Source organism: Salvelinus namaycush, chromosome 2 (assembly GCF_016432855.1).
Source record: "Salvelinus namaycush isolate Seneca chromosome 2, SaNama_1.0, whole genome shotgun sequence".
NCBI classification, from domain to species: domain Eukaryota; kingdom Metazoa; phylum Chordata; class Actinopteri; order Salmoniformes; family Salmonidae; genus Salvelinus; species Salvelinus namaycush.
In genome coordinates, this window is record NC_052308.1 from 39,845,310 (window position 1) to 39,865,994 (window position 20,685).

Consider the following 20,685-nt stretch of genomic DNA (forward strand, 5'->3'; position numbering starts at 1 on the left):
TTTCATGTTGGTTTCTGTAGTTATTCTAGCTGCTTTGGTGAGAGTTGTGATGGTGGCTGCAATGTAAAACTATGATTTATACCTGAAATATGCACATTTTTCTAACAAAACATATGCTATACAATAAATCTGTTATAGGACTGTCATCTGATGAAGTTGTTTCTTGGTTAGTGACTATTTATATCTTTATTTGGTCGAATTTGTGATAGCTACCTATGCAGTAAAAAAATTGTGAAAAAAAAAAAGTTGGGTCTTTTGCTATCGTGGTTAGCTAATAGAAATACATATTGTGTTTTCCCTGTAAAACATTTTAAAAATCAGAAATGATGGCTGGATTCACAAGATGTGTATCCTTCATCTGGTGTCTTGGACTTGTGATTTCATGATATTTAGATGCTAGTATTTACTTGTGGCGCTATGCTAGGCTATGCTAGTCAGCTTTTTTACGGATGAGGGTGCTCCCGGATCCGGGATGAGTACCAAGTAGAAGTTATGTATTTATGTGTTATGTATTTACAAGTTAACTTCTTCTGGCTGCAAGCCCGACGTCGGTACACTTATGACAACAGCCAGCTCAAGTGCAGGGCGCGAAATTCAAAATATATTTCTTAGAAATATTTAACTTTCACACATTAACAAGTCCAATACAGCATTTGAAAGATAAACATCTTGTGAATCCAGCCAACATGTCCGATTTTTAAAATGTTTTACAGCGAAAACACCACGGATATTTATGTTAGCTCACCACCAAATACAAAAAAGGACAGACATTTTTCACAGCACAGGTAGCATGCACAAAACCAACCTAACTAACCAAGAACCAACCAAACTAACCAAGAAACAACTTCATCAGATGACAGTCTTATAACATGTTATTCAATAAATCTATGTTTTGTTCGAAAAATTTGCATATTTGAGCTATAAATCAGTTTTACATTGCAGCTACCATCACAGCTACCGTCAGAAATAGCACCGAAGCAGCCAGAGTAATTACAGACACCAACGTCAAATACCTAAATACTCATCATAAAACATTTCTGAAAAATACATGGTGTACAGCAAATGAAAGACAGGCATCTTGTGATTCCAGCCAATATTTCCGATTTCTTAAGTGTTTTACAGCGAAAACACAATATAGCATTATATTAGCTTACCACAATAGCCAGAAACACAAGCCATTCCCCAGCAGCAAAAGTTAGCGATCGTAACAAACCAGCAAAATATATATAATTTTTGACTAACCTTCATCAGATGACAGTCCTATAACATCAGGTTATACATACACTTATGTTTTGTTCGAAAATGTGCATATTTAGAGCTGAAATCAGTGGTTATACATTGTGCTAACGTAGCATCTTTTTCCCACAACGTCCGGATATTTTTCTGACACTCACATATTCTGACCAAATAACTATTCATAAACATTACTAAAAAATACATGTTGTATAGGAAATGATAGATACACTAGTTCTTAATGCAATCGCCGTGTTAGAATTCTAAAAATAACTTCATTACGACATCCAGCTTAGTTATAGCGAGAGAGTTCCCAAAATCTGGGCGCAAACTACTAGTACAACATGTTCGACAGATATATGAAATAGCATCATAAAATGGGTCCTACTTTTGATGATCTTCCATCAGAATGTTGTACAAGGGGTCCTTTGTCCAGAACAATCGTTGTTTGGATTTAGAATGTCCTCTTCTCCAGTCAATTAGCACGGAAAGCTAGCAAAGTGGCGCGAAGCTCTCCTTCCTGAACATACGCAGACAAAGCAACACGCCTAACGTCCCGAAAAAAATTCAATAATCTAATAAAACTATATTGAAAAAACATACTTTACGATGATATTGTCACATGTATCAAATAAAATCAAAGCCGGAGATATTAGTCGTCTATAACGATAGCTATACAGAAGGCAATACCAGGTCCCTTCTCGCGCGTTCCAGGAAACAGGAAATTGGGGTCACGTCATGCCAAGAGCTTTTATTCGACCCCAGATCAAGTTATACACTCCATTTCTTCTCTCACTCCCTGTTGACATCTAGTGGAAGGTGTATGAAGTGCATGTATACTGATATATATGAAGGCCATTTATAGGCAGGCCCTAGAACAGAGCATCGATTTCAGATTTTCCACTTCCTGTCAGGAAGTTTGCTGCAAAATGAGTTCTGTTTTACTCACAGATATAATTCAAACGGTCTTAGAAACTAGAGAGTGTTTTCTATCCAATAGTAATAATAATATGCATATTGTACGAGCAAGAATTGAGTACGAGGCCGTTTGAAATGGGCACCTTTATCCAAGTTACTCAATACTGCCCCTGCAGCCATAAGAAGTTAATTACAATTAGCTTTTTGCTTTAGCTCCATCAGTACCTGATAGAGCAGATTTAGTCTCACGTGCTGAAGTAAGCCGTCTGGCACGAGAGATGGAGACCCAGAAGTTCTGACTGAATGCACATTTGAGCGCCCCAAGATGGTCCATTTACTTTGCTGTTATAATTTATTTACCAAATTGTTATGAGCATTTAATACATAAAAAAAGATATACAGTACCAGTCAAAAGTTAGGACACCTACTCATTCCAGGGTTTTTCTTTTCTTTTTACTCTTTTCTACATTGTCAAGAGTGTGCAAAGCTGTCATCAAGGCAAAGGGTGGCTACTTAAGAATCGAAAATATAAAAATAACACATTTTTGGTTACTACATGATTCCATATGTGTTATTTGATAGTTTTCATGTCAACTCTTGAATGAGTTGTTGTGTCCAAACTCTTGACTGGTACTGTATCACAAGTGGGGTGCCATCCCTAACGCCATAATGGGCGGGCCGCAACTGCAATGTACATGCAAAAACAGATTTTAAAACAAAAATTAAAAAAATGTGCCTGCAATAGAATACGCTTGGGAATAATATAATGATGGTGATGGTTTTGGTTTTGGTTCAACACTGGTTATTAACACCCACACTGGGGTGCTTTTATGCCACTGAGTTACTTTAACTCCTGAATCAACACTAGAAATGTTACACTAGAAATGTTACACTGGAAAATTAACACTAGGTAACACTGGCTAATTTTTTTTGTGTGTTTGTGTGCATTCATGTGCCCGTGTGTGTATATGTTCTGTCTGTTGACTGTGGGTTTGTGATTAGCGCTTTAGAGTTAGAGGTTCAGTTTGATGTTGTCTGCTTTCTCTTACCTCCGCTTTGACATCGCGCCGTGTGCGCGATCGAGGTAATCGAATAAGCTGCCACTTGAGATTGGGAGAATCATTTTAGCCGGAGAGAGAGTTCATCCATGCGGGTAAATATTCATGATCACACAGCAGAATAGCTGAGCGAAGAGAGCGTGAGAAAAAGGAAGGTTTTTCAACCAGTCAGCGACGTTGTTATACTGCATCATTGTATCACTGTATGAGCTTCACACTCCACTAACAACCTTTTTTTTACCCTGTTAATTGGTGTCATAGCACTAACCTGAGACCAAATCTGCTTTCATCGAATGCCTCTAGATGCAGTACTGAGGTTCGAAGTTTCAAGTGCTTACCTTTTTATATTAGAGGCATTAAGTGCAGCATAAACGTCCTCTACTCTCAACTATTCAGGACATCTTTACTTGTATATGTACACATGCATATGTGTTTCCATATCTGCGTATCTGTGTATGAATAAAACTGTCCATATTGAACCCAACTCCTTTCACAAGAAATGTGAAATCTTACAATAGCCTTGCTCCTGTTGAAATGATATTCCCTTCCTGTAGCTAGCACACGCAAGTGACTGTAGCTAGCCCAGGCATTCTACATTATAATTATTTTAGTAGACACTCATACTCAGAGCGACTTACAGGAGCAATTAGGGTTAAGTGCTTTTCTCAAGGGCACATCAACAGATTTTTCACCTAGTCGACTCAGGGATTTGAACCCAACGCTCTTAACGACTAGGCTACCTGCCGTCTCTCTCACCCACACAAACTCTAGCGCTGTTGAAGGTACCTCCTACGCCTCCGAGTGAACAGAGACTGTAAAGACGGCCAGCCTATCCTTCATGTGATTCACACAGCAACAATGGCTGATGAGAGCTGCACATAATGTAAACGATTGTCAATGTGAACCCCAATGGCTGTTAAGGTCCCTCCTCCTGATTACAGCAGGTAGGAACTAGGGAGTGGGCACTGTACTGTAAATGGATGGGAGAGCAACATTTCAGCATTATGATCATGCTATAGATAACATCTAAAATTCTGTTATACAACTGTACTGTTGGGGCTAATAAATAAATAATGCCTTATGAATATGATTTTCCCCACTCAAATCTCAATTGGAAACCCAGGCTATTGTCGACATGAACCCTACGCATTGACGGGAGAACAAAACAAAACCGATTAAATGGCAAATTCTCTTATGTAACAGTAGAGTCTAAAATAAAAAAATAATACTAATGCTATTCCTCCCACTCTCAATTTGAGACCCAGAATCTTCAAAAAATACATTTCTGTCAAATGTATTTGAGTTAGGCTATCTTTATGTACTTTGTAAGTACAAATACATTAGTTACTGAGTGTATACTATTATTTGTTACAAAAACCATACTGTTCAAAAGTAGTGCACTATATAGGGAATAGGGTGCCATTTGGGACACATATGATCCATATGAGATGTGATTATGTGAATAATATTAATGTTTGCCACATCCATCCATAGTGTCCGTAACCGTTCAGCAGCACCCAAGCAGCCTTTTGAGAGGAGCTGAGAGACTGAACTCTGAGGTGTGATTATCATCACATTTGTGATGACGTGTGATTATCACCTCCTGTGGCAACCTCTTCAGCAAGGCAAACGATCATCCAAGTACCTAAAATGGTAAATGTTAGTTAACATGTGAAAGAGATCTGCAAGGCCAACTCATCTCATTGCTATGCGTGAGCACAATACAGGCAAAAGCACATTTACATTCTCTGTCTCTGACTGCGTTTGCTGAAGCCCGACAATTTCTGCCAATTACGTCTGATTGTGCTTTCATTAAATAAACTCCAGGTGGTGTTTGAGTCATCTACTGGCACAAACTCATTCAGAACGCCTCTTCAGTGCCTCACGCCCCCGCGAGGCCACCTTTCTAGGGAGAAAATATGCCATTCACTCCATCACCATCAGAAAGGCTAAATGATTTGTGTTTGATCTGGATGGATGCGTTTGATAGAGTAGCTTGATCGTTGCTTGTAGTGGCTAAACGAACGCACACACACACTAAGGACTGTCACATGCCTGAGAGAGCCATTTAGTCAGGTCAAGTTGTTGTCCAACCCTGTTCCTGTACAGCTACCCTCCTGTAGTTTCTCGCTCCAACCCTACTTGTAACTAACCTGATGCAGCTGATCAACCAGCTTGGGGGTAGAAGCTGTCTGGAAGCCTGTTGGTCCGAAAGCTGATGCTCCAGTAACGTTTGCTGGACGGTAGCAGAGTGAAAGGTCTGTGGCTTGGGTGGCTGGAGTCTTTGGCAATTTTTCGGGCCTTCCTCTGATGGATGGCAGGGATCTCGACCCCAGTGATGTACTGGGCTGTCTGCACCACCCTTTGTAGCGCTTTGAGGTCAAGGGCGGTGCAATTGTCCTTCCAAAGTTACCTTGGAGCTATTGAAAACAGGGATAATGGTGGTCAGCTTGTAACATGTTGGGATTAAAGACTGGGACAAGGAGAGATTGAAAATGTCTGCGAAGACACCTGCCAGCGGGTCTGCACATGCTTTGAAAACGTGCCCTGGTGTTCCGTCTGGCCCGGTGGTGTTGGGATTGTTAACCTGTTTTAAACATTTTGTTCACATCGGCCACGGAGAGTGAGATCACACAGTCATCTGGAAAAGCAGGGGCTTTCACACAAGGCACAGTGTTATATTCCTTGAAGCGAGCAGAAAAGGCATTTAGCTCATTTGGGAGTTCTGCGTCGCGGTAGCTCTAGCCTTTAGCCCAGCGCTGATGTTGCCTGTAATCCTTGGTTTTTGTTTGGGATACGTTCTTATAGTCACTTTGGGGAGGTCCTCTATGCACTAATTGATAAAGCCTGTCACTGTTGTGGTAAACTCCTCAATGTTATCGGATGAACCCTGAAACATATCCTAGTCTGTACTAGGATATTTTGGGGGATTCAGGTAGCCTCGCGTCTGCTTCGTCCGTACACTTCCGTATTGAGTGCATCACTGGTACTTCCTGTTTGAGCTTTTGTTTGTAAACAGGCAGCAGGAGAATGGATTCATGGTCAGATTTGCTGAAGGGAGGACGAGGGAGGGTCTTGTATGCATTTCTGTGGGTAGAATAAAAGTAGTCTAGAGTTGTAGAGCCCCTAGTGGCACAGGAGACGTGTTGGTAGAAGTGAGGTTGGACGGTTTTAAGTCTCCTCGTGTTAAAGTCTTCACCCACCAGAAATGCTGCCTCTGGGTGAGCGGTTTCTTGTTTCTTTATGGCCCCACCAAAGGGTCTGCAGCTTACCATTAATTAGTCTATATCAGGTGAGCAAAAGCTTGAAATTTACTTCACACTTGAAGCAGCACACCAGTTGTTATTTAGGATAAAAGACACACTGCCTCCTTTCGTTTTCCCTAAAGCCGCCGTCCAATCCTGCCGCTGCATGGAGAGCCCACCAAGTACTACGTCCATAGCGTCATCACCAGCCAATAAGACATACAGTGCATTTGGAAAGTGCACAGTCCCTTGAATTTTTCCACATTTTGTTACATTACAGCCTTATTATAAAATTGATTATTATTATTTGTTTTCAGAGTGGCCATCGGGTTCTTGGTCACCTCCCCAATTGCTCAGTTTGGCTGGGGGGCCAGCTCGAGGAAGAGTCTTGGTAGTTCCAAACTTCTTCTATTTAAGAATGATGGAGGCCACTGTGTTCTTGGGGACCTCCACTGCTGCAGAAATGTTTTGGTACCCTTCCCCAGATCTGTGCCTTGACACAATCCTGTCTTAGAGCTCTACGGACAATTCCTTCAACCTCATGGCTTGGTTTTTGCTCTGACGTGCACTGTCAACTGTGGGACCTTATATAGGCAGGTGTGTGCCTTTCCAAATTATGTCCAATCAATTGAATCTACCACAGGTGGACTCCAATCAAGTTGTAGAAAGGATGATCAATGGAAACAGGATACACCTCAGCTCAATTTCGAGTCTCATAGCAAAGGGTCTGAACACTTATGTAAATACGTTTTTTCAGTTTGTTATTTTTAATACATTTCTAAAAACCTGTTTTTGCTTTGTCATTATGGGGTATTGTGTGTAGACTGAGGAAAAATGTCAATTTAATCCATTTTAGAATGAGGTTTTAACTTAACAAAATGTGGAAAAGGGGAAAGGGTCTGAATACTTTCCGAATGCACTGTAGAATAAGAGTCTGGTAGCAGCAGTTGTGATGTGTGTGTAGCATGAATGTATATGTGAGTGTGTGTATGGGTGTGTGCATATGTGAGTGCATGTGTGCTAAGGTGCGGAGAATCAAAGCAGGTGGTCAGTCCAGTTCAAGTGTTCAGGTACCTGTAGATTGGACGGAGGGGTATCGCTTAAGTCGCAACAAAATCGAATATAACGTTGCGTATAATATTCAGAATGACGCAATTCCGTGTGCAAAGCAACTTAAGACCTGCATCACTATACTGAGAACTTTTCCGTTTCTAGAAGGACGTATGTGGGTGTTTTTGGAGCCTTTATTCATGCACCCATACCACACAATGAGAATGAGGAAGTGATTTTGGTATTTGGTTTAAGTTTCTCAAAAACATGTGAAAAGAAAAAGGTGTCTTGACCCTTCTATAACATTCCATTTACATCAAAAATAGAGATCTGGTTGTAAAAAAAAAGATAACTTCCCTTTTAACTATTAACATTTAACATTTACATTTAAGTCATTTAGCAGACGCTCTTATTCAGAGCGACTTAAGACAGACAACGCAGCTCAAAGTTATGCAAGTATTTCAAAACAAATATTAGTCAGCCGGGATCTTAATCTAGAAGGGGATTTTCTCTGCTGCTGTTACCAAGAACCTTGATCTTGCAAATTAACATTAGCCACTTTAAAAAGAAAAGGAGAGCCGCACACCCTGATGAAGACAGCTTGTCTGTCAAAATGGTGGATATTATGTTATTAAATTATTACATCTGAGCTCCTAGAGTGTGCGGCTCTCCTGTTCTTTTTCAAGGGTTCTACTCCGCTAGCCTGCTCCTCGCCTAAACAGGTGTGTGTTTCTTTCGCCTCCAGATTAACATTAGACACTTAGCACGTTAGCAAAACCCAGCTAAAGATAATTTATTTGGCACATCTTGGATAGTTAACTAAATAGTTATAAGATATATAGCTGGCAAACATTAGTAGTGAATTTCACACAAGTGTAACTTGATCACCTCACTTAAAGGAAAAGTCCACACAAAAACTATATTTTTTCCATTTTTTTCATTAGTTCACTGTTGATATAGTCCCAAAATGTTTTCCATGTCAGAAATCGTTTGCTGTTTTGGGAAACTAGTACCGGTAAGTTTCATAATGAAAAATGATCTAACAGGCAAAATGATGAACGCGATCTGCTTTGTCTATTACCTCGTGCCTAAGTTGACTGCAAGTATTTATTTAAAAAATACAAATATCCACATTCACAAAAATGTTTACAGTATTGACGGTATTGGAAAATCATACCGAGGGTATTTCAAAATACCACGGGATACCGCCCAACCCTACTCCCACATTGATACTGAATACTGCATTGTTGGGAACGAGCTTGTAAGTAACATTACACTGTACTGTTTTACACCTGTTGTATCCTGTGCATGTGACCAAAACAGTTTGAAACTTGAAACTTTTGACCCGAGAGAGCCATATGGGCCCTGATCAAAATTAGTGCACTAATACTGTATAGGGAATAGGGTGCCATTTGGGATGTAGCTGAGGAAAGGCTGGCTTACTGTCACTGTCATAATATCATTTTCCATACAAGGCACAGTCAGTCAGTCAGAATACTTTCCATCAGCATCATCAAAATGGTTGAAAGAAAATATTCAAGGGAGAAGAGCAGCCAATAAAATTAGGTCTTTAAATGGGGCAATCTGTGATTGGCACATCCATTTTTGGACTATTAAATTAATGACATACAGCCTGTCACGTTCCTGACCTTATTTCCTTTGTTTTGTCTTTATTTAGTTGGTCAGGACGTGAGCTGGGTGGGTATAGTCTATGTTCTATGTTTCTAGGTTAGGTTTGTCTGATTGGCCTGATATGGTTCTCAATCAGAGGCAGGTGTTTTACGTTGTCTCTGATTGGGAACCATATTTAGGTTGCCTGTTTTCACTGTTGGTTTGTGGGTGATTGTTCCTGTTCGTGCGTTCATGTGTTCTATGTTCACTAGTTCAGGACTGTAGCTTCGTTGGTTTTCGTCTGTTTATTGTTTTTGTTCGTATTGAAAAAGTATTCCAATAAATATGGAAACGTACCACGCTGCGCTTTGGTCCTCCTCTCTTTCCACCGACGAAAGTCATTAGAGAATCACCCACCAAACTCGGACCAAGCAGCGTGGTAACGGACAGCGGCAGCAGCAGCAGCAGCGATGTCAGGAATGGACATGGGAAGACGAGTTGGACGGTAAAGGACCCTGGGCAGAGCCAGGGGAATATCGCCGCCCCAAAGCTGAGCTGGAGGCAGCGAAAGCAGAGAGGCGGCGTTTTGAGGAGCTAGCTCGGCAGCAGAATCTGGATTATACCACTTGGGAAGAGATAGACAGGTGGGCGGTCGACCCAGGGAGAGTGCCGGAGCCCGCCTGGGATTCTATGGAGCAATGTGCGGAGGGATACCGGCGAATGGAGGCAGCACGGCGAAGCTGTAGGAAGCCCGAGAGACAGCCCAAAAAATGTCTTGGGGGGTGGCTAAAGGGGAGTGTGGCGAAGTCAGGTAGGAGACCTGCGCCAACTTCCCGGGCTTACCGTGGAGAGCGAGAGTACGGGCAGACACCGTGTTATGCGGAAGAGCGCACGGTGTCTCCTGTACGTGTGCATAGCTCGGTGCGGTACATCCCAGCTCCTCGTATCGGCCGGGCTAGAGTGGGCATCGAGCCAGGTGCCATGAAGCCGGCTCAACGCATCTGGTCTCCAGTGCATCTCCTCGGGCCGGTGTACATGGCACCAACCTTACGCATGGTGTCCCCGGTTCGCCAGCACAGCCCAGTGTGGGTTATTCCACCTCCCCGCACTGGCCTGGCTACAGGGAGCATTCAACCAGGTAAGGTTGGGCAGGCTCGGTGCTCAAGAGCTCCAGTACGCCTTCACGGTCCGGTCTATCCGGTGCCACCTCCTCGCCCCAGCCCAGTACCACCAGTGCCAACACCACGCACCAGGCTTCCAGTGCGTCTCCAGAGCCCTGTTCCTCCTCCACGCACTCGCCCTGTGGTGTGTGTCTCCAGCCCGGTACCACCAGTTCCGGCACCACGCACCAAGCCTCCAGTGCGTCTCCAGAGCCCTGTTCCTCCTCCACGCACTCGCCCTGTGGTGCGTGTCTCCAGCCCGGTACCACCAGTTCCGGCACCACGCACCAAGCCTCCTGTGGGTCTCCAGAGCCCTGTACATCCTGTTGCTGCTCCCCGCACTAGCCTTGAGGTGCGTGTCCTTAGCCCGGTACCACCAGTTCCGGCACCACGCACCAGGCCTACTGTGCGCCTCAGCAGGCCAGAGTCTGCCGTCTGCCCAGCGCCGCCTGCGCTGCCCCTCTGCCCAGCGCCGTCTGAGCCGTCCGTCTGCCCAGCGCCGTCTGAGCCGCCCGTCTGTCCGGAGCCGTCAGAGCCGCCCGTCTGTCCGGAGCCGTCAGAGCCGCCCGTCTGTCCGGAGCCGTCAGAGCCGCCCGTCTGTCCGGAGCCGTCAGAGCCGCCCGTCTGTCCGGAGCCGTCAGAGCCGCCCGTCAGTCAGGAGCCGCTAGAGCCGTCCGTCAGTCAGGAGCCGCCAGAGCCGCTCGCCAGTCAGGAGCCGCCAGAGCCGCCCGCCAGTCAGGAGCCGCCAGAGCCGCCCGCCAGTCAGGAGCCGCCAGAGCCGCTCGCCAGTCAGGAGCCGCCAGAGCCGCCCGCCAGTCAGGAGCCGCCAGAGCCGCCCGCCAGTCAGGAGCCGCCAGAGCCGCCCGCCAGTCAGGAGCAGCCAGAGCCGCCCGCCAGTCAGGAGCAGCCAGAGCCGCCCGCCAGTCAGGAGCTGCCAGAGCCGCCCGCCAGTCAGGAGCTGCCAGAGCCGCCCGCCAGTCCAGAGCCGCCCGCCAGTCAGGAGCTGCCAGAGCCGCCCGCCAGTCCAGAGCCGCCCCTCAGTCCGGAGCCGCCCCTCAGTCCGGAGCCGCCCATCAGTCCTGTGGGGTTAATTTGGAGGGTCGCCGTTAAGAGGAGGCCACGGAAGCGGGGATTGAGTATGGTGGAGTGGAGGCCACGTCCAGCGCCAGAGCCGCCACCATGGACAGATGCCCACCCAGACCCTCCCCTATAGGTTCAGGTTTTGCGGCCGGAGTCCGCACCTTGGGGGGGGTACTGTCACGTTCCTGACCTTATTTCCTTTGTTTTATCTTTATTTAGTTGGTCAGGACGTGAGCTGGGTGGGTATAGTCTATGTTCTATGTTTCTAGGTTAGGTTTGTCTGATTGGCCTGATATGGTTCTCAATCAGAGGCAGGTGTTTTACGTTGTCTCTGATTGGGAACCATATTTAGGTTGCCTGTTTTCACTGTTGGTTTGTGGGTGATTGTTCCTGTTCGTGCGTTCATGTGTTCTATGTTCACTAGTTCAGGACTGTAGCTTCGTTGGTTTTCGTCTGTTTATTGTTTTTGTTCGTATTGAAAAAGTATTCCAATAAATATGGAAACGTACCACGCTGCGCTTTGGTCCTCCTCTCTTTCCACCGACGAAAGTCATTACACAGCCTTTGTTGTTTTATTTAAATCCTGGATTTCCCCTTTAACAGAAAAGCATCCATCATAAAGAATGAAAATCATCAAAGATCCTTCAAATACATTTATTTACTGCTCAACAGACATTAGACAAACAACCGATCCGCAGGCCATTAAATCTGGTGAGACCTTGTTGTTCTCTATGCAGCTACAGAAAATCAGGCATGAGATGTTGAATTTTTGCTCCTGTCATATTGAACACTGTGGTAAAAAGGCATCAGTTGTCAGCAGAAGAGCCATTCTGCTGCTTGTGAGCAGTGATGTATTGACTGCTGTGACAAGATGGTCAATGGAATAGAGATTTAGTACGCTTTAATGTCCCGACTCTGATTGCTCTGCGCTAGTGTGTTAATGTGTGCAATAGTCATCTGTGCATGTGTGTGTGTGTGTGTATCAATCTGTATGTGTCCGTATGTGTGTGTGTGTGTGTGTGTGTGTGTGTGTGTGTGTGTGTGTGTGTGTGTGTGTGTGTGTGTGTGTGTGTGTGTGTGTGTGTGTGTGTGTGTGTGTGTGTGTGTGTGTGTGAATATGTGCAAGCACATTTCAGGCATGTGTGTTCCAGACAAATCGTAAATCAATCTGAACAGGTTAGCTCTTTGCTACAAGCAAGCGGCCCTGACCTAAATAAAATAACAAGTTGTGTTTACCTACTAACACTGCAGCACAGCCTACCATTTCCATGGCCCCCAAAAAATCTAAAGGGCCAAAAGAACATACAGAAAGCGATGATATTGAAAATACAGCGGCGTTTTCTTTGTCTGCAGCTCTGCAGGGTTTAGAGCATGTTTAGAGGGATTGCACACCACACCACCACCGCACAGTGTCCTCATTCATGACATGACCCTCCACTAGCGGCTCTACTCTGCTCCGCTTTGCCGCCAGGCAGCACAGGAAAACTAGGTTAGCCATCTTCAAAGGATGAGCAGGGAAGAATCTAAAGCACAGTGGATTTGTGGGGAGGCTATGGGAAGATTCAGAGGGGATGTGCTTTATCTCAGCGTGAGACAAACCTCCAACAAATGAAGGTTCGGAGAGAGAGAGAGCGAGACAGAGACAGAGAGAGATGGAGCATGGATCGGGATTTACGATCAATCTTTAACTTCACATTGTAACCCAGTCTGCATTCACAATCTGCCATAAAACTTCAGTTGAAAGAAAAAAACGTCAGTTTGTGTTTAAATATTAAAAGTAGGCACCATTTGTTTAATTGCACCTGAGGATACGCCATTGGGTTTGCAACCTTTCAAATTTGATACAACATTAATGACAAAGAAAAGAGTAAGAGTAACTTCTTTCGCTCAGACAGAAATTAAGTTGTTTCAACAATTCATTGGTTTCCGAGGGCAACGTGCATTAAATCGAAATGGGAGAGAAAGAGATTCTTCACTTGTGTGGTTGCTAATGTATTAAATTATGAGGAAATGTAAATGTATCTTAACTCTGGCACTGAATGCTTCCTGTGATCAGACTTTAATTAAGCTCCTGGAAGAAGAATATATTAGCGCTGCTATCTGCTCTCTTAGTCTCAGCATTCCCATAGTCTGTTGTAAAAGTGAAGCAGTGCTGCGGGGAGGGAGAGTTATTTTCTGACACGGGCACCCTGGTGTCCACCATTATCCTCTAGCAATCTCAACATGTCACTCTTAATAGGGTGGAGATTGAAGCGCTAGCTCTCTAGGGGAAGGCTATAAGACAGATAGGCCTGTGATTTACCAGGGGTGTATTCATTACGCCAATTCTGTTGCAAAACATTTAGTCTGTTGCAAAATGTTTTGCAACAGAAACTGTTTACTCAAAATGGAAAATGTTTTGTTACGAAAACATGAGTTTCTATTGGACAAATTAAGGTAGGTCCCCTCACAGTTCCGTTTGCTCCCGTTTGGTTCTTAAAATGTAAACCTTTACCATTGCAAGACGTAATGAATATACCCCTGCTTTGGCTTTGTGCTATCTCCCTCTTGAACATGTTATTTTATATTAATTCACCTGATGAACTGCTTTGCTTTATCTTGGCCAGGTCGCAGTTGTAAATGAGAACTTGTTCTCAACTGGCCTACCTGGTTAAATAAAGGTGAAATAACAATAATAACAATTTTAAAAAAGGCTGTTTCAGCCAAAATAAAAGAATAGGAAGAGCCTGTTTATGAATGGAATACAGGCCCTCTAGTCAAGGTAAAAAACCAGACAGCTACAGTAGCAAAATCTGTACAGCTGCAGGTATAGCCTAAACAACAGTAGCAAGTGCTGCACTGTTCTGGGCCTTGCGTTGTTTTTTGTTTGTTCTTTTTACTAGGTGAGGCTTTGCTCATGAGGACAATACTTCACTCAGCAGGCAAAACTGTCTGCAACATCATGATGACGTCATTGCAACCAGTCAGTTTTGCCCACTGGGAAAGATCTAACAGTAATTTTTCAACAGTGATGTACACACACATAGATGTGTCAGAAATAGCAGCCGATGGGCCCTGTCCAAAAGCAGTGCAGGGAATAGGGTGCCATTTCGGACGCAACCATACTTCACAGTGATGCGTACAAACACACCCTCCCTCTATTAACGCCTGCTCTTACCTGGCAGGCGTTGTAGAGCAGCTGGTGCTCAAACTTCTTGATACCCAGAATGTTCTGGAACATCTCGTAGAGCTGGTCCTTGCTGAGGATGAGCTCAGAGGCTGCACTAGCCGTCATGCGTTGCTGAGCCTTGCGTGGGTCCTCGTCCCCGCGGTAGATGGTGTCGAACTTGGCCATCCAGGAGCTGAGCACCGTCTCCTTACTCAGGCCATCGATCTCGGGCAGGCTGCGGACACGCTTCTCGATGTGCCTCTTGAACACCTCCCTGCAGTCATTGGCTGAGAAGCCCCCGCTCTGGACCATCTTGGCAACGCGGTCACTTTTCAGGAACACCTGTGGTCACAGAGAGAGATGTTGGAAAGAATAGATAACCGCACACTGTTGGAAACATGAATACCACTTCAAAAGGAGGCTCAGATGCAAAAATAGATGATATTTATTAGGACGTGCTCAGTGCAATAACGTGCATAAATAAGGCAACTATTTTGGTTGACTTAACCATCATCAGTGTCATAAAAGGGCGAGCACACACATTTGGCTCATATAAATGTAGATTACATGACATAATCAAACCTAGGTACAATAAATGCAAATAGAGAATCTGAAAATCTACTACAACAGAGAAAGAGGGAGAGCAATGTGACGTCAATGACTGGCACGTAACAAGTACAGATTGATAGGGTCAGACTGCTGCTGCAGCTACAGATAATAGTACATTTAATTACATTCATTCATTACATTCATTACAAAGAATCTCAAAGCGCTAACGGTGGCATGTCTTCACCTGGAGCAAGAGTGCAAACAGCAGAGCATGTAGTTGTTAAAACATATGAACGATAATATATAATAAAATAACTGAAACATTTACGCTGCAACTGTAAGAGGCTAACCGCTAAAATGGATCTTACAGTATTACCGACGATAAACAACTAATAGCTTTTTGTGTGTTTTATTTAACATGTTCATTGTATCGAGTAGACTCTATTATGACCATATAGGTTGAAGAGGAATTGACTATATATAATTACTCAGACGATGATGAGTCACCCTTTTAGTCTTAGTCTATACTATATATCTAATACATGAATATTTTATACTCATTATCACCGGATGTCTTGTACAATAGACACACGTGAGTTGTTATGACTGTTGGGGTGATGTGAGATGTCTGTTCACCATATCATTTAAGACCACACACCCAACCAAATAATACCATACATCACACACATCCGTTTCTTCATCACTGTGGATCCAATGTACAGAAGTACAAAAGTTAGGGTCATCCCGTGTGTGTCTGTGTGTTCGTCTGGATGCTAGCTGGGCGGATTGAAGACATGATTGCAACCACTCTGACTCAGGCTGCAATGGAATATGAACCAATGGAAGGTAGCCATCCATGCAGGATGACAAAAAAAAGAGAAAAAAAGTGACTGACTGCAGTACCACACCACAATAATGGTGGAATACTGAACGATGCAGTGTTAGATTTCTTCTCTGTGCTCTACAGTGATATACTGGAGTAATATAACTACAGACATAATAGCAGAGAGAGCAGCATACAGTATATAACATTTAAAATATTGGGGAGTAATGTTGATGGCCATTGGATGGAAACGCACTTGCTATTATCAAGACTCTCTTTCCAGGCCTCCCTACCCCCTACTCCTGAATTATTCAGACTGAACAGGAAGAATGCTATTCTTTCTCATTATTCCCAAACTGTGTGTGTGCGTGTTTGTGTTTTAGAGTTGCGTTTCTGAGAACTACCTGCCAGACTGACTTTCTCTCCTGGTCCAAACCAATCTTACTTTATAGAGCAGCTGATCTACTAATATATTGATTGATGTTGGTCCTACAGTCGGCCTGATGTCTGGCAGATATACTTTGCCTGCTCTCTCTTTAAAAGTACAGGGAGAGTGATGGGGCTCTGTATTAATATCTGGTTCCTATCCAGGCAGACTGCAGACATTTCACAGAGAGCTACTCTACCTGTGGAGCATCGCTGACAGAAACCACTGCTGGGGAAGCAAATCATCTCAATTCAATAGCTATGGTATTCTGTGGTCATTATCTGGCAGGGATGGAAGATGGACAGGCAGGCTTTGTACATCATTAGAAAACATAGACAGAAATGGTGGATTGATTTCTGAGTTTGTTTCTGATACGACTCCACTGTTTTTATGATCCTTTATGTCCCTTTGTGCTCCCGAGTGATGCAGCAGTGTAAGGCACTGCATCTCAGCGCTAGAGGAGTCACTACAGTCCCTGGTTCGATTCCAGGCTGTATCACAACCGGCCGTGATTGGGAATCCCATAGGGCGGCGCACAATTGGCCCATCGTCGTCCGGGCTAGTGTTTGGCCGGGGTAGGCCGTCATTGTCAATAAGAATTTGTTCTTCACTGACTTGCCTAGTTAAAAAAAGGTTAGATAAAAAACATACAGCCCTTACAATTGAAATTGAATGAATGCATGGCCATTATGACCAGCATTCACATAGAGAGACACCTAATACCCCATCCATCATCCATCATCATTCTTTGATATTGGTAGTGGTGGTTGTTCTCTGTGTGTAGCTTTGACTGTCTCTTGTATGACTTTCAGATTCAATGATTACCTCTCTAACTATAGTGAAGCCTATAGAACACTGGCTGTATTCTGGGCACGACAGAGATCAAAATGAAATACAATGTTATTTGTAACTTGCGCCGAATACAACAGTAGACCTTACCGTGAAATGGAGCCGGAAGAAATGGCAGCATTTTTCCGGGCGCCCAACCAATTGTACTATTTATGTGGGGTTTTCTTGCGTTATTTGTAACTTATTTTGTACATAATGTTTCTGCAACCGTATCTTACGGCAAAAAAGAGCTTCTGGATATCAGGACAGCGATCACTCACCTCGGATTAGACAAAGATTTTATCTTCGACAAGCAAGACGCACAGGACATTCTCCAAACACCCGACAGGGCCAACATCTCCGTTATTTGCAAGAGGAAGCGACGCAGGTACAGAGGACAAAGAGCCGGATGCCTGGTCAGGACCCGGAAAAGGCGAGTGGGAAAGCTGCCGTTACCGTCAATACTACTCGCCAACGTGCAATCATTGGAAAATAAACTAGACGAGGTACGATCACGAATATCCTACCAACGGGACATCAAAAATTGTAATATCCTATGTTTCACGGAATCGTGGCTGAATAACGACATGGATATTCAGCTAGTGGGATATACGCTGCACCGGTAAGATAGAACAGCACACTCCGGTAAGACGAGGGGGGGCAGTCTGTGCATATTTGTAAACAACAGCTGGTGCACGAAATCTAAGAAAGTCTCTAGATTTTGCTCACCTGAAGTAGAGTACATTGTGATAAATTATAGGCCAGACTACTTGCCTAGAGAGTTTTGAGCTAAACTTTTCGTGGCTGTTTATTTACCACCACAGACAGATGCTGGCACTAAGACAGTGAGTCAGCTGTAAAAGGAAATAAGCAAACAGGAAACCACTCACCCAGAAGCGGCGCTCCCAGTGGCCGTGGACTTTAATGCATGGAAACTTAAATCAGTTCTACCAAATTTCCATCAACATGTTAAATGTGCAACCAGAGAAAAAAAAAATCTAGATCACCTGTACTCCACACACAGAGACGCGTACAAAGCTCTCCCTCGCCCTCCATTTGGTAATCCGACCACAACTCTATCCTCCTGATTTCCTGCTTACAAGCAAAAATTAAAGCAGGAAGCACCAGTGACTCGGTCTATAAAAAAGTGGTCAGATGAAGCAGATGCTAAACTACAGGACTGTTTTGTTATCACAGACTGGAACATGTTCCGGGATTCTTCCGATGGCATTGAGGAGTACACCACATCAGTCACTGGCATTATCAATAAGTGCATCGAGGACGTCGTCCCCACAGTGACTGTACGTACATACCCCAACCAGATGCCATTGTAACGGTTCTCCTCTTCCTCTTCATCCGAAGAGGAGGAGCATGGATTGAACCAAGACGCAGCGTGATACTTAGACATGATATTTATTTAGACACGACAAAACAACGAAGACAAAAAACGAACTATACTTGAATTAACTAACAAAATAACAAAACGAATGTAGACAAACCTGGACGTAAGAACTTACATGTAACACGAAGAACGCACGAACAGGGAAATGACTACATAAAAACCGAACAAACAAAATGAACAAACAAACCGAAACAGTCCCGTATGGTGCAACATAGACAGACACTAACACAGGAGACAACCACCCACAACAAACAGTGTGAAAACACCTACCTTAATATGACTCTCAATCAGAGGAAATGAAAACCACCTGCCTCTAATTGAGAGCCATATCAGGTCACCCTTTAAACCAACATAGAAACAGAAAACATAGACTGCCCACCCAAACTCACGTCCTGACCAACTAACACATACAAAACTAACAGAAAACAGGTCAGGAACGTGACAGCCATGGATTACAGGCAACATTCGCACTGAGCTAAAGAGTAGAGCTGCCGCTTTCAAGGTGCGGGACTCTAACCTGGAAGCTTACAAGAAATCCTGCTATGCCCTGCGACAAACCATCAAACAGGCAAAGTGTCAATACAGGGCTAAGATTGAATAATACGACACCGGCTCTGACGCTCGTCTTATGTGGCAGGGCTTGCAAACTATTACAGACTACAAAGAGAAGCACAGCCGCGAGCTGCCCAGTGACACGAGCCTACCAGACGAGCTAAATCACTTCTATGCTCGCTTCGAAGCAAGCAACACTGAGGCATGCATGAGAGCATCAGCTGTTCCGGACGACTGTGTGATCACGCTCTCCATTGCCGACGTGAGTAAGACCTTTAAACAGGTCAACATACACAAGGCTGCGGGGCCAGACGGATTACCAGGACGTGTGCTCCGGGCATGTGCTGACCAACTGGCAGGTGTCTTCACTGACATTTTCAACATGTCCCTGATTGAGTCTGTAATACCAACATGTTTCAAGCAGACCACCATAGTCCCTGTGCACAAGAACACAAAGGCAACCTGCCTAAATGACCACAGACCCGTAGCACTCGCGTCCGTAGCCATGAAGTGCTTTGAAAGGTTGGTAATGTCTCACATCTGAATATTTTCCTTGGTGTCCCGACTTCCTAGTTAATTACATTTACCTGATTAGTTAATCACGTAACAATAATTACAGAAAATTGATTTGATAAACTAACAGTCTTCAGTTTAATGATGCCAAAGACATGACAGTGTGATCAATAGAAGGAGCCGGTACTCCTCCATGCAGCCAGGGCAGACTGCGTGTGTGCGTGCGTGTGTGTGTGTGTGTGTGCGTACATGTGTGTGTGCGTGCATGTGTGTGGCGGCAGCAGCCAGGGACGGGACAGACAGTTCTCAGGGTCATCCTCCATCCCCTTAACAACAGAGTGATGGGGAGTGAGCAAGACAAGGCCATTGCCATAGCACCGGACACACACACACATCAGAGAAACTGTCTATCAGGCCCCTGCATCCATTACACTGTGACAGTTAAATTGTGGCCACATTGTCCACTGTGATTAAACACTAGTGACACACTACAATAAGAGGACAGTAGTTTTAACCCTGTTATGTTATGTATTTACAGCACTGAATTAAATAATCAAGTTGACGTGTGTGGGTAGAGAGAGAGCGAGAGTGGGGGTTGAGAGAGAGACAGAATAAGAGAGAGAGGGAGATACCTTTCTTGCACAAGCCTGTAACAGTAAATCTATTTGTTCTGTTTGACATTGGCGCATTGAGTTCTTCTAGGCCCAGGAAACAGATAGACACCTGTATTTGGGCATGTCTCAGCAGAGAGGAAGAGGCAAAGTGAGATGGATGACTCTGTACGTGCGAGAATACAGCGTGAAGCAGACCAAGTGTTTATTTTTTTTGTATGGAGGTCAATGAGAGCGTGTTGAATTTTGTCAACATAAAATGTAATTGCTAATTTGCTAAGTGAGGTTAAGTTTTATAATGTTTCTGTTGTTACAATTGTATTGATATAAGTGGATATACGTGGCCTCTTATAAAAGACAGAACACAGTGTTAATTTAATGATGGTATTTCTGGACATAACAATGGGTGTCCCACAGGGACCAATTCTTGGTCTGCTACTTTTCAATATTTACACAGCTGACCAGGCTCTGTCAGAA

The 20,685-nt window shown here is 44.1% G+C and overlaps 1 protein-coding gene across 7 annotated transcripts in view; it reads right to left on the reverse strand.

The window, feature by feature from the left end:
- The window catches only part of LOC120025942 (calcium-dependent secretion activator 1-like), a 145,903-nt gene that overhangs the window by 84,170 nt on the left and 41,048 nt on the right, over positions 1–20,685 (reverse strand). For all 7 annotated transcript variants that reach the window (XM_038970729.1, XM_038970713.1, XM_038970696.1 and 4 more), the window contains exon 3: positions 14,513–14,845. In XM_038970729.1, coding sequence (XP_038826657.1) covers positions 14,513–14,845 — 333 coding nt within the window. The remainder of the gene's footprint in view (positions 1–14,512; positions 14,846–20,685) is intronic.